The sequence below is a fragment of the Meriones unguiculatus genome, chromosome X, assembly GCF_030254825.1.
Source record: "Meriones unguiculatus strain TT.TT164.6M chromosome X, Bangor_MerUng_6.1, whole genome shotgun sequence".
In the NCBI taxonomy this organism is placed as follows: domain Eukaryota; kingdom Metazoa; phylum Chordata; class Mammalia; order Rodentia; family Muridae; genus Meriones; species Meriones unguiculatus.
In genome coordinates this window covers 25,573,314-25,588,416 of record NC_083369.1, presented here as the reverse complement: position 1 = coordinate 25,588,416, position 15,103 = coordinate 25,573,314, and the positions used below count along the sequence as shown (strand labels likewise).

Sequence of the window (15,103 nt, the reverse complement as noted above, 5' to 3'; positions counted from 1 at the left end):
CACGGGTTCAATTCCCACCACTCACATGGCAGTTCACACAGGTTTGTAACTCCATTTCCAGGGTTTCTGAGACCCTCATACAGATTACATGTAAGCAAAACCACCAATGAACATAAAAATAAATTAGAAGAAAAAACCTAAGACCTCTACAAATAACCACATCTACAATAAAAGTGGTTCTTTTGTATTTTGAAAAGAGTATTGCTATGAAGTCTATATTAGACTTAAACCTGTGACGTTCCTATCTCTTTAGAGAGAGAGTGAGAGAAAGAAACAGAGAGAGAAAACAAATAATGTCTTAATCTCATAACTGCTGGGATTATGGGTCTGCACCACCACAGTTTGCTAGAATACATAAATATTTATGTACAAATATATATATATATATATATATCACCTATCAGTGCTTTACTGTAACAAATTTAATGTTCAGAGAATATTCAATATTTCATGATCTGTCTTCAAACAGAGCAGTTCAGCTATTTCAGCAGAGTTCATAGAATTAGAAATGTGTATATGTCTCAAGAAATGAATGAGACATATACAATGCACCTACTTGGCTTACAGATAGCTGGGTAATCACTTGTTGTAGGTTGCAAATGATCTCTATGCTTTCTTTTAATTCCTGGTCTTCCAATGTCCCCACTAGCTTTTGAAGATCCACTTTACAGCTAAAAATTCAAGCAAAAGAACACAAGGGTTAATCATACTGCAAAGTCCAGGTTACATATGAAAAACGTTTAAATTGCAAACACATCTTATAAGAAACTTACGCTGCATGCTGTCTGAGTTCTTCTAGCTTGGCATTCATTTTCTCATTTGCTTGCTCTGTCTGCAACAAAGACCCAGGAGATCATCAGTGGTAGTGCTTGATAGCCTCACTTAATAACGCTTGCCCCTCTCCCCTGTGGATGAAAACCTAGGTAGAAAGCTGTCTCTTTTGCTAGAATAGAGGATTTAGTGGACTTTGGTTATGTAGTGGGAAATATGTTTTTAACATTCATGAAAATTAGCCCTAAAGTTAACATGAGCTACTAAAAATAACTAAGCAGCTGGGTTTTATGTTTGCCATGAAGCTCAAGCTATGAGGTAGAATGTGAAGCCTTGATTCCAGAAAGAATTTTGCAACTTGAGGAAAAGCAATACTTTTTGGCATGTTATTCTCTGCTGTTTGAACTGCCTTCTACATTACTCTTAGACTTTTCAATTTATTTTATTTTTTTAATGTATAAAAGTGTTTTGCCTGCATGTACGTGTGTACATCATGCGTGTGCAGTACCTGCAGAAGCCAAAAGAGAGCACTGCTGAGTTTGGAGCACTGCTGAGATTGGAGTTATAGATGGTTGTGAATCCCCATGTTGGTATGACGAATCAAAACCAAGACCTCTGGAAGAGCAACAAGTGCTCTTAAATGCTGAGTCAACTCTCTAGTTCAGCATTTAGAGCAGTGGATCTCAATCTGTGGGCCATGATCCCTTTGGGGGTCTAATGACCCTTTCACATGGGGTCACCGAAGACTATCAGAAAACACGGATATTTACATTATAACTCATAACAGTAGCAAAATTACAGTTGTGAAGTAGCAAAGAAAAAAAAATTTATGGTTGGGGGTCACCATAACATGAAGAACTGTATTAAAGGGTTACAGCATTCGGAATGTTGAGAACCATTGATTTAGAGCATTTAAAACATGAAAGGACCTCACATCAATTTGAGCTGAGATTAAAGAAAATATACTATCTGATATGATAGGTTGTTTTTAACAAGAGAAAGCAAAGAAAAAAATTGTAAAGCACAAGAATAATGTTAGTGAAAAAGAAAGGGCAGAAGGCATCTATGTTTTAGGAAGAATGATTATTTCAATCACAGAATTCGTAAGAAGCTAGATGGTACAACAGATTTAGGAAAGACTGTTCTGACAGGATATAAAACAATAAGCTTATCAGGAAGCCACTGTAATAACCTTATAAAGGTCATATAGCTTTGTGACTAGAATAACAAGTATCTAGTGTGTCAGCCATGCTCACATGCATGCAAAACACAGCTACTTTATAGACATAAAATGTGTCACTGGAATAGAAAATAAAATTTAGATCCCGCTTTAACCTTGTACTAGTAAAGGGCAATAAAATGGCCATAGGATTTGGCTATTTCTAAAGAAAACTTTCAGGAGCTTACTTTTCCTTTATTAGAGAACATATTCATGCATAAGGTGTTTACTTACAGAGGTTCAGTTACATTTTGGTAGAAACTCTGTTTCACTTCTGGCAATAGCTGTACAAGCAAAGACTGGGTTGTACACAGGCTAGTATGAAAACTGTAGTGACAAGAGTCAGCCTGCACTGATTTAAGAGGTTATAATCATACAGATAAGTAGGATTTCACAGTGGTGTCATCAGTCACGTAGCAAACCTCTTATTTGGAAATTAACCATATGGAAAATTAATTCAAATGATTTCCCCAGCTGTTGTATTTCACCATGGCAGCTGTTAGGATAGGATAAGAAATGTGAGAGCATTAAGTGAGGGGAGTGAGAGAATTTAGAGCTTAATGATTAGGAACAGTTAGTTTCTCGGCATATATGGAATATTCCTTTACTACAATTCTTGTGACCAAAAAGTGCATCGGATTTCAAATGGTTTTCAGATTTGGAAATGTTTGTATACATAATGAGATGTCTCAAAGAAGAGACATAAGTCTAAACCCAAAATCATTATGTCTCACACACATTTTATACATAGTCAGAGGGTGTACACACTGTTTAAGACAGTATGTTATGTAGCCCAAGCTGCCTTCAAACTCACAATGTAGCTGTACATCCGATCCTCAGGCCTCTACCTCCTAAGCGCTGGAATGACAGGAGTATATTACCGTATCTGGTCATGCAGCACTGGCAACCAAACCCAGGGCTTTCTGCCTGCCAGGTAAGTACTCTACCAACTGAGCCATACCTTCCCTGCTCCAGTTTTATACAATATTTTTAGTATGATTCTTCAACTTCTTTTTGATTGTGACCTATCATATGAGGTAAGATGTAGAACTTTTCATGTCAATGTTCAAATAGTTCAATTTTGAAGCACTTCAGATTTCAGATTAAGGGATGTTCAAGCTGCATTATGGATAGATTGGGCAGGAATTAAAATAAAATAGGGATTTGCTTCTTTCTTTTGGGGACTCTTATGACAAATCTATTTTAAAATGGGATTAGTATAAATTAATTGTGGAGAAGTGTAAGTATTCATTGCTCCATGCTGTATAAATGTCCTTTACAATAAGTCATGTTAAGTATTTTAGATACTGAATTGTTGGTGTTTCAATTTTGGGGCCTCACCAAAATGATCTTCTCCAACATCTGGGCTGTCTGACTAGCTGCCTCGCTCAAACCACGACTTAATTTTTCATTCTCTATCACCAGAGCCTGATTCTTCTCCATCAGGGACTGTAGATTTTCTGATGGTTCCACACTAAAACAAAGAAAGTAAAACTTTAGAAAAATACATTTGATGGCCAGAGTAGGGTAAAACAAAAACCTGAGGAAAGTAACCAAGCCTATTTATCCCTCTAGTCATGTAATATATATGGACAGATGAATAAGAACATTCAAGTACTTAATGATTTGGAAGAAGTAACAATTCAAAAACAGTTAAAGCTGTAATAAGTGCGACTACCTTTTGTCATGATTCATAGTTTAGGATTTTTCTATTTATGTAATATAATTTAAAAAGTGGAGGCTATATAAGTATAACCATTCTTTCATTCTTCCCATCCTTGACCCTTTACTAAGAATTAAAAGATCTGTGGAGATGACTCAGTGGGTAAAATGCTTGCTCTGTAAGCATGAGGATAGAAACTTGGATTCCCAGCACCTTTGTAAAAAACAAAGGCACAGCTATATGTGGCTGTAATTACAGTGCTGGGAGGCAGGTATAGGTAGATCCTGGATTTCACTGGCTAGTCAGCCTAGCCAATCAAAGAACTCCAGGTTCAGTGAGAAAGCCTGTCACAAAAACAAGGTTGAGAGGGGCTAGAGGGGTGGCTCAAGATTAAGTGAGTTTACTGTTCTTGCAGAGAACAACACTTTAGACCCAAATCTACAACTGGCAATTCACAACCAACCAGCTCTTAAGTCCAGTTCCAGGGAATCCAGTTCCCTCCTCTGGCCTCTAGGGAGGGAGTACGCGCGCGCGCGCGCGCGCGCACATACACACACACACACACACACACACAATTACACATAATTAAAAATGATAAAATTAAGCTGTAAAAAAATAAGGTAGAGTGCGTATAGAGGAAAGTGCCTAATGTCAACCTCTGACTTCCACACACACATGCATGGGTGTTTGCAAATGAATACTCATGCTCGTAAACACACACACACACACACACACACACACACACACACACACGAAGTATTGCTCAGGGAACAGTTCACAATCTCAGTAAAGCATATAAATGATTTCAGGAACACAGCATGTGCCCTCTAACCTACTTTTAAACCTCCTTCAATTCTCAGAGGTCTTAACTTTCGTAGCTTGCTCTTTATCAAAAAGTAAATAGCAAGGCCACATGATAAAGTTTCATGACATACTGTTAAGACTTTGCCAAGACTTGTAAGAAGTAATGTTTAATTAAAAGAATAGCTAAAGAAAAAAAACAAACTATTAACATACATAGCATTATTTTAGAGTGCTGTTATTCTCTTATCATTAAATTGAAAACAATATTTTTAACTCGGTATTTTTTCCAAAAATATTTTTCTAAGTGGAGAAATCATACTTAAATGAACTGTTCATTTTTCCAAGAAAAATTTAGTACTTACGAGAAGGCTCTTGACTGCAATTTAAGGTTAATGCTGTAATATTTAAAAACTATGAAAATATGTGAACAGTTCCATAGCACTGTGTGTTAGTCTCTGTAGTAAATGATTTATGTATATTAAACAATTTATTTTTCACAACAGCCCCATTAAGTAGGTTCTTTTGTGATCCTCATTTCACGGTTGAGAAAACGGATATACAAAGATGTCAAATAAGCCAAGGTCAAAGAACTAGGGGATGATGGTAAGGCTGGGATTTGAAGTCAGCAGTGTAGTTTCAGAGGCCATGCCCTAACTACTCTGCCAATCTAAACATTAGACATACAGGCATGCAGAGAATGCTGGACATAAAAGCTCTCAGAGTAATAAGGAAAAACAAGTTCTCTCCAAGATTGTAAGGAAGGCAACAGTGAACCAGAAAATGAAGTGGAGCATCCATATGATGAGTAAGGACTTAAAAGAGCAAAGCAGAAAACAGAATTTGGATCATGCCAAGAAAAAACACACAAAAAACCCCAAAAGCAAGTGTTTATTTAGCTGTCAATGTTAGGAATTCAAATTTGCAAGGCAGGTACAAGCAGACACTCATAGAAATCAATACCAAGGTTCCAGCAACACAGACCCTGAATCAAAAAGACAATCCAAGGACAAAAGAGAAATACTCATATATGTAAAATGTACTTTTTGTAATGATGACATGTCTAATGTTAAACGTTTTTGAGAAAAGCATTTTTATAAAATAGTAAATAATGAATTGCTTGATTCATTGATTCTTATAGTGTATTACTTTAAAAATTTATTACATCTATCCATCCACCTAGCTACCGTACCTATTTTGTGTATTGTGAGGGAGCTGGGGGAGTGGTGATATATATACATGACATGGTATATATGTGAAAGTCAGGAAAACATGCAGGGGTAGGTTGTTTCCTTCCATCATGTGGGTTCCAGGGAACAAACTGAGGTCAAGCATGGCAATGAAAAGCTTTTAGCAGCTGAGCCATCTCAATAGGCAGAGTATATTACTTTTAAAGCAGGAGTTTTCTTTTGTGTGTGTGTGTGTGTGTGCATGTATGTGTGCGTGTATGTGTGCGTGCGTGCGTGTGTGTGTGTGTGTGTGTGTGTGTGTGTTGCGTTCAGGGAAACTAGGGAAAGGGGGCTGAGACAAGGTCTTGCCATTTGTAGCCTAGGTAGTACTTGAACTTATGATTCTCCTGCTGCTATCTGCAAGTATGCACCACCACATCCAACCTCAAATGATTTCTTTTATAGTATATTCTACAAAAGTCTAGAATGGTTTCTTATAGTCTCATTTTCATTAGAGTTGCCATACACGGAACAGGTTTGTGCTATATGGAAATAAAAAGAAGTTAAGTCAATTCCTTTAGAATGAATATAATAAGGATAGGCCTTTAAGGAATCCTTTAATGAATGCTAGTTTTCTATACTTTACCTAAGTCTTAAAATATTACCAAGATGATAGTAACCAAAGACTTCAAAAGAGAAAATTGTAGTAGTTTCAGGGAGATGAAATTATGGCAATCTTAAGTTTTATTCTTCATTCTTTTCTAATGTGCCACAAAAACACATCAATTTTTTTAAAATGAAGAGTACAAATTTTTAAAAAATGATGATATTTAAATGAATGTAAGCCCATATCATATAAAAAATTAACTACAAACAAAAAATTTGAGGTACAAAACATGAGTACTAAGAAAAATGTTAAAGGTATTTTACTTTTTAAATTTACATGTATGTGTACATCTGCTTGTATGTATAGGAATCTGAGTGTGGGTGCCTGTAGAGGCCAAAAGAGGGTATTTGATTCTCTACAGGTACAGGTGGTTGTAAACTGTGCAGTGGGGGTGCTGGGAGTCAAATTCTGATCTTCTGTTAAGAGCAGCATGTGCTCTTAAGCAGTGAACCATCTCTTCTGCTCCAAAGTACACACACACACACACATATTAAATTTTAGTATAAGAAAAGGTTTTCTAACTATGAATCAAAATGCAGATGTCTGAGGAGAATGTGAGTGGTATAACCACTTTAGAAAACAGTTTTGCAATTTAACAGATAATCCCAGAATCCCGGAGGCAGAGATAGGAGGATCTGGTCTACATAGTGAGTGCCAAGCCAGCCAGAACAACATAGTGAGATTCTGTCTCAAAAACAAAAACAAATCAACAAAACATATGACTTAGCAATTCCAATCCTTTATCTACCCAATAAAAATGTCAGTCCAAAGAAAGACTTGCAAATGAATATTCACAGTGGAATATTTTATAAGCAACTCAAAATTCTATAAATTGGCAAGTAGACAAAGTGTGGTGTATCCAGACATGTTATGCTATCCAGAATCAGAATAAAGCACTGATGCATGCTTTAATATGGATGAATATTAAAAATGGCATAAAAGAAGCCAACGAAAATCATACACTGTATGATTCCACATGTAAAAGATATCTATAGTAAGCAAATATATATACAAACAAAAAGCAGATTAAGTTTCCTTCGGGTGGGAGTCTAAATGTGAGCAATATAAAATGGGCAGAAGATATCTTTCTGGATGTGTTCTAAAACTGGATTGTGGTGACAGTTGTATAACTGTAAATTTATTAAAATCATTGAGTGGTATGTGTGAACTTTATGGTGTATAAAAGAGCTTCATAAAGCTACTAAAAATCCACAGGCAGTAAGAAATATTGACGCATTCTAATAAAAAAGCAAAAAAATTATTCATTCATTCATCCATCCATCTATCCATCTATCTATCCATCTATCTATCTATTTATTTATTTTGAGGCAGGTTTTCTCTGTGTAGCCTCAGCTGTCCTGGACTTGCTTTGTAGACCAGGCTGGCCTCGAACTTGCAAATTATATATATATATATATATATATATATATTTCTAATGGGCCTGGTGGCACAAGCACATACTACAAGCTACCCTAGAGGGTCAGGAAGATGGCAAAGATCACAGCCTACCTAGGCAACTTAACCAAGACCCCTTCTTAAAATCAAAAGTGTAAAAAGTACTGGATATAGCTCAGTAGTGAAGCAGTCACCTAGTATTATGTGAGTCCTTAGATTGATTTCCTAGTACTGCAAATACACACACACACACACACACACACACACACGAGATAGAGAAAGAAAGAACCAACTGACCAAACAAACAAAAGCCACCCATCCAACAAACAAAAAACCCTACAACCCATGAGAACAAAATAAAAGACTAATAACATATACCACAGTGGGCTGTTAGGCTGACATAGTATGGTGGTTTAGTTACAAAATTAAAAGCAGAATTAACACAGGCTTTTCTAATTCTCAAGGGAATTGAAAGCAAGGGTATAAACAGATACTGAACACGGGTCTAGTAGTATGGTTATAAAAGTTAAAACATGGAAACAATCCAAGTTTCTGCCAGTAGGTGAAAGGATATATACAATTCTAGATGTAAATACGGTGGAATGTTATTCAGCCTTAAAAGTAATTTTTGCCTCTGATCTGGTTGGGCCATAAGCATTCCCTGGCCAGGAGGTACTGCTGGTTGAGCTTACCAGTTGGTCAGAGATACAGGAAATGGATGGAGTTAAGTGGGTTAGAAGTGGATGAACCAACTGCAACAAGTAGAAATATAGTTGAGACTTCCTTTCCTCCCTAGGCTGGATCTGAGACTTTGAGATTGGGGTGAGAGCCAGGAAACTCCCAAGAAAGGCAGCACCAGCATCTGGTTTTTGTCTAAAGTTTCCTGTCCTGGGTAGGATTTGAGAGTGAACTTTGAGGTTCATGGGAACATAGAGTTCTACATGAGTTTACTGGGTCAATTTGTTGTTGGGTCTTCTTACACTCTGGGACAGGCTCTAGAATAGGGTCTGGGGGTAGGCCTGGAAGCTGTCCATCTAGAGCTGTAAGTCAAGTAGCACGTTAACACTTTCTGCTTCTGAGAGAGGTGAGGAGGTCATCTCTGCAGGTGAACTATGCTGGTGACTTATACGTCTTATGGAGCACTACGGTGGCAGGCACAAAAATGTGGGAAAGTATCTTTATGTCTCCCTGCTTTTATACAGTACTGCTTTGCAGTATCTCCTATATTTCCTGTTAACTGTGAGGTCATAATGAAGTAGTCTTCCTCAGAAACATTTTGAAATGCTAGGAAAACTGGATCTCTCTCTCCCAGTTATTTTTCCTCCCTTAGAAACCATAGGCCCTGAGAATTCTTTATGTGACTGTATGTTGACTTGTGAGAGGTAGGAACATGGTCAGAATCAGACTGTTTTCCTTATTCTCATATTCATGCAGATTCTTTTTTTTTTTTTTTGACACAGGGTCTTACTGTGTAGTCCTGGCTGGCCTGGAACTCACAGATCTTTACCTTCCCCTATCTCCCAAGTGCCAGGATTAAAGCCCTGCCATACCTGAGCTTCATACAGATTTTGATTTTCAGTTCCATGGAACATGCCAGGAAATTCAGGCTTATACCTTACAGAGTTTTCATTAACACAGTTTTGCTTGTAGATAGTTGTTAGTTGAGCCTTCTGAAGGAAAAACTTGGAAGTTTAGGGCTCCATTCCATTCCTTACATCCTTGCTAACACTTCGTATTTGTGTGTGTTTGTGTGTGTGTGTGTGTATTAACAATATCATCCTAAAATGTATGAAGTAATATCCCATTAATATTTTCATTTGCATTTCTCTTTTCTATTTTTGCATAAATTTGACACTTAGATCCATTAGAATATTTTACATACTCAAATAAATAAGCAATTACAACCATGATATAGGAAAACCCCAAATAAAATCCAAACAAGTGTTACTTTGAGCCTAATAGGATGAAAATAATGCCAAAAAGGTGAGATCTAGCTAATGAAAATGTTTTTCACAGGTACAAGGATTGGTGCTTGTGTTCTGCCTAGTTTCATGTAAACTCGATACAAGCTAGAATCATCTGAGTAGAGGGAACCTCAGTTGAGAAAATGCCTCCATAAGATTGGTCTGTAGGCAAGCCTGTAGGATAATTTTCTTTACTTAGTGATTGATGGGAGAAGGAGCAGCCATTGTCAGTGTCACGATCCCTGGGCTGGCCGTCCTGAGTTCTATAAGAAAGCAGGTTGAGGAGATAAAAGAAGGAGGATGGGATTGGAAGGGGGTGAGGGAGGGGGCTACACCTGGGATATAAAGTGAACAAACTGTAATTAATATAAAAAATAAAAATTTAATTAAAAAAAAAAGAAAGGCTGAACAAGCCATGTTGAGCAAGCCAGTAAGCAGTACCTCTTCATGGGGGTATAGCTCCTGCCTCCAGGTTCCTGCCTGTTTGAATTTTTGTTCTGGCTTCCTTCAATAATGGACTACAATGTAGAATTATAAAGAAAAAATGGAAAAACAACAACAACAAAAACCCCCTCTGTCCTTCCCAAATTGCTTTGGTCATAGTGATAACTTTACTTGGGAACCCTGAGACAGTTCTGATACTGTCTTAGTGTGTATGCCAGAATGGAATGTATAGATATGCAGACTGCAAATGAAGTGAGTTGAGGTTCTTACTTTTGGAGGAAGAAATGATAAATGTCTTCTGTGGCATGCTAACTAAGCTCCTTTCTTCCTTGTTTATAGCCTGAGCTCTTTGTGTGTAACACACTGAGGTGCATGGGAGATCAGGGTAGCCAGCCTAGCTGAGAGACTGGATTCAGAATACAGCACTTGGAATAGCTGTTAGGCTCTTCTGGGGAAATCAACCTAGAAACCGTCTAGAGGCCATACCATTTCATTGTGGTGGGAAGGGAGGAGTCCAGATCACTGCTCCCTGAGAATGTGGCTGGGAGAGAGAGTAATCCTTCTGAGGGTTTGAACACAGTATGTTTTCTAAATGTATGGGTTTAAGATTTACTGTAAATCTGTTATTAAGAACAGATTTATCAGTAGATGGATGGAATTGAAAGGAACAGGTAGAGTTGAGAAAGAAAGGACAATTTAAAGTTAGTAACATATTTAGCCTCTCTGGACTTAAAAAAAAAATTAGGCATACTTAAGATACAATTAAATCTAAGATGTCAAACTACATTAAACCCTACAAGAGTTATCAGTAGAAAACTGTGGTTTTGAATATGCAAACAATACAGATATATACAAAAATGTAGATGAGTGAATGTGTAGATTATTATACATGGGGTATTTGAGTTCTACCCACCCACGAGGCCCAGCAACAAGGAGCAGAGTTAGAGGAACCACACAAATGTTAGTTTCTAAACACCATTTTTCAATACAGGAAAGTAAAGCTCCTTGAACATATGGTTAATTTCAGACCCTGTGCAAGGAGGATCATTTGTAACATCTTGTGATAATGCTCATACACTTGAGGACTTGTTAAAGAACTTAAGAGCCAACCTGAAGGAGCTCTGAATGGACAAAGAAATAAGCCAAATGATAATGTTGGCTGTTTAGCCAAGACTAATATAAATATTCATGCACCTATGCATATGACTAAGTAGTCAAATAAATAAGTAGATAGCAGAGACAGCACTTCTTCAAGGAGCATTCTAATTAATATATTTCGGAGTCTAGAACCCATGCTCTTTCCAATATGCCAGATTACTTAAAGGACAACTAGCAACATGGACTCTGTTGCCTGTTTCTCAATCACTCCCCCTTGGCAGAGGAAGAGAACATGCTCACTCCTGATGAGACTTGTGCGGGAATGGGTGGATGGGGGGGGGGTGGGAATTGGGAAGAGGGAGGGAAGGTGGAACTGGGAGAAGAAGAGGGAGGGGCTATGATCAGGATTAAAGTAAATTAAAAAAAAAAAGAGATGACTAGTTAAGTCCTAAGTACTCAGCAAGTTTGGCAAAATCACTTTCTAGACATCCCCAACTATCCTGAGACACTCTATGGGCTATCGGAGGAAAACAGCCACCAGGCCAAATAGCCCCTAAAATAATCCACCTTTAAAATTAATCGATGACTTACTTTATATTTTCAGGCAAGGTGCCTCCATGGGCTTGTAGCAACAAGACCTGCAGCTGTTGGACCTGAGAAAAGCAATGAGAATAATCAGCGAATCACCAATCCAAAGGTACTTATCGCCAGGTATGTGCACACAGCTGTCATTCCGGGACCCGAGAAGCTAAGAAGGAGCATTAAAAGTCTGAGGCCGGCCCTGGTTCCACAGAGAGTTCCTTAGTTCCAGACCAGGCCAGTTTATCAACCTCACCTGGCAAAATGCTCCTTATCTCTTTGTAGTGAAGTCACTACAACTAGCAATAGGGTCATGTTACTCAATGCCCAGGGAACCTTAAGTACATCTTAAGCACCACAGAAGACATCAGGGTTAACGAATCAACGATAAAATGATAAGTATTGCATGAACAACTGCTATGTAGATGATGAGCTGTCTCTTTTATCTTAGCACTGGGATAGGCAATGGAAAATAAAATATGGTCTCTACTCTTAAGGCTACATGTAGGTGAAGAAGAACCACCTACAAGTCGAATGAGAAGGAAATAAGATAAGACTGACAACACTAAGTGGCCAGGTATAGTGAAGTGCCTTAGGGCTTAAGTGTAAACATTCTCTTTTGTGACAAAAGAGGAGCCATTCTGCCGCTTTAGGCTTCTCACTGTGATCATGCCTTGGAGCCTCACTTCTTTTCTGCCTCTTCATAAATCTTATTCTTTTTGTTGTTGCTTCTGTCTTCTTCACTTTCAACTTCTCCTTCTATCATCTCCTTCCTATTAAAATAGCTTCACTCTTGCCCCACTCCTCTTACTCCCAAAGCTTGAGAAAAATGTTCACACTAATAGTCTTTATTTCCTTTTACTCACCTCTCATTTCCTCCTTAACCTATTCCAAAATGATGTTTGCCCACATTTTTATACTAAGGTCAACAATGATCTACAAATCACTAAAGACAACAAGCATTTTTTAGTGTTCATTTATGTGATTGACTGGTAGCATCTGGCTTACCAGATAGTATAGTTTCTAATTTCCCTTCAAAGTTTCTGATTGCTGTTTCTTGGTTCATCTTTGTTTCACTCATCCCATAAATGGTGAAGTCTCCCAAAGATCATTATCATCTAGACTATTTTCTTATTAGTCTCAAATTTTCATCTATTCTTTCAATTACCACATACAAATCCATGCCTTCCAAGTTTATCTTAACTCTTATCTTTCATAATTTTAAACCGTCTATTTGACCTGATTTTCCATTTCATTGCCTACTATCCTCAGATCTGGTTGGTCCTCTGCCAGGTCAGTGTATATCTAGTTCTATGCATCCAAACTGGGAGTCATACCCTCATTTCCTTATCTTATTTGCTAATTACTTTCCCCCTATCTCTACTTCCATTATCCTAACTCATTTCAAGTGCCCAGTACCTCTCACTTGAACTATAGTGCCTTCTTAAGTGCTATCCACACATACTTGCACCACTTTAATCCACTTCACACAGTGTCCAAGCTAACTTTTAGCAATGTCAACTATGAGTGGTTGTTACTATCTACCTTAAAATAGGTTTTTGCAAAGTACATGAGTGCTTGATTAGATCTCAGCTTTACCTTTAGCCTCACACTGTAATATTCTTTTCTTGCTTTCTATACACTAGCCACACTGGCCTTTTTTTCAGCTCTTCAAATATAACAATTTATTTAACACCCACAAAACACTATGAAGCAGGTGCTATTGTTTCCATTATGCAGACAGGAAAACTGAGGCACAAAGACCTTTTACAAAGTACACAGTAAGAAAGAGAGCTTGGGCTTAAACCTGGGTAACCTGGTTGCAGTGCCAGTGCTCCTAATACAATATTTTGCTGTCAATGCTGTTTGTTCTCCCTAGAACTCTTTCTTATTTCTTTTAGTTTATTTTCTACAGAAAGCCCTCAGATCTCAGTTCAAGCACTGCTATATCAGGGAAGTCTTTGGGGTATAACAGAAGACTTTATTACATACTCTTATAGTATACTATACCACACTCCCTCGGTTTATAACGATATATCATTAACTGATTGTGTTTTAGTATTGTCGCTCACACCAAACCATAGCTCCACAAAGGCAGAAACTATGCAGTTTTGCTCAATAATGTATTTTACCTGCCACATAAGCATTATATAAACATTTACTGTTAGAATGAGTAAACAAATAAGTGAATAGAAATATGGGCATTTTTTGCTAATAGAAATAAAGCTCACAGAAAATAGGAAGACAGAATTGAATATATTTCACAATTCAGAAGACCCAACAAACAGTTAATTTACTAAGATTCTCTAGAGACCCTGAAGAAGAAAAAGGAAGAAAAGAGGTTATACAGTCATTATCACTGTGGAGGAAGGCTGAAGAAGAATTGGGCACTGGACGGTTGGTAAATACAGTTCCAGGTGGAAATCAAGTCCTATTCTGTAGCATGCAAGAAAACTTGATTCTTTTAAACCTGCATCAATAGGTCCACGTGAGGTGATGTACACCTTTAATCTTAACACTCAAGAGGGAGAAGCAGGCTGATCTCTGAATTTGAAGCTAGCTTGGTCTACATAGTGAGTCCATGCCAGTCAGGACTACAGTGAGACCCTGTCTCAAAACAAAATAAAACAAAAAAGGAAAACAAAACCTAGATACATAAACCTAGATAAACACCTGAACATAGTGGTATTCACCTGTAATCCTACCACTAACGAGTCATAAGCAGGAGGATCTTCAACTACATAACTGGTCCAAGGCCAGCCTGTGCTACAGAAGTCTCTGTCTCAAAAAAAAAAAAAAAAAAAAAAAAAAAAAAAAACAAAGCAAGCAGAAATCCTCAAAACTTCCCATAGCAATACAGTTCCTACCTCCTCAGTTCCGACCCAGCACTGTGAGCTGCTCTACAGTTATATTTACAGAATCGGCCACCTTTCCATTTCTGTCGAGTGATTTTAAGCCATGTATGGTCTCTTCAAGCATCTCCCCACCCTATTATCCAACTGGTCTCCATTGGAAGATGATCTGCCCTGAGTCCCTGCTCTCCATTTAAGTCTCTTCTGATTAGTTCTTTCATTTATCCAAGGCTCTCCCATCTTTAAAAAAACAAACTTATATTTCTTTCCCCTTGATTACCTGTGCCATTGCCTTTTCTCATTTTTGCCACCTTGAATGAAAAGCCATTCACTTATCTACTATTCTGTTTATCATTCAGTGACTGCCTCTTATCACTTCCCTAACCTGCAGCAGTTGCCAACAGCTTCCCTGTAGATTAAAAAAAAAAATCAATGGATACTTTTCATCTTTATACTTCTTTGTGAATTTATCCTCATGGCA

At 37.7% G+C, this 15,103-nt stretch overlaps 1 protein-coding gene across 2 annotated transcripts in view; it reads right to left on the bottom strand.

Moving 5' to 3' along the window:
- Nucleotides 1–15,103, bottom strand: part of Kif4a (kinesin family member 4A) — a 112,963-nt gene that overhangs the window by 56,535 nt on the left and 41,325 nt on the right. For both annotated transcript variants that reach the window (XM_060374384.1, XM_060374385.1), the window contains exons 9-12: nucleotides 11,783–11,844; nucleotides 3,332–3,464; nucleotides 774–832; nucleotides 557–671 (exon numbers count right to left, since the gene is read on the bottom strand). In XM_060374384.1, coding sequence (XP_060230367.1) covers nucleotides 557–671; nucleotides 774–832; nucleotides 3,332–3,464; nucleotides 11,783–11,844 — 369 coding nt within the window. The remainder of the gene's footprint in view (nucleotides 1–556; nucleotides 672–773; nucleotides 833–3,331; nucleotides 3,465–11,782; nucleotides 11,845–15,103) is intronic.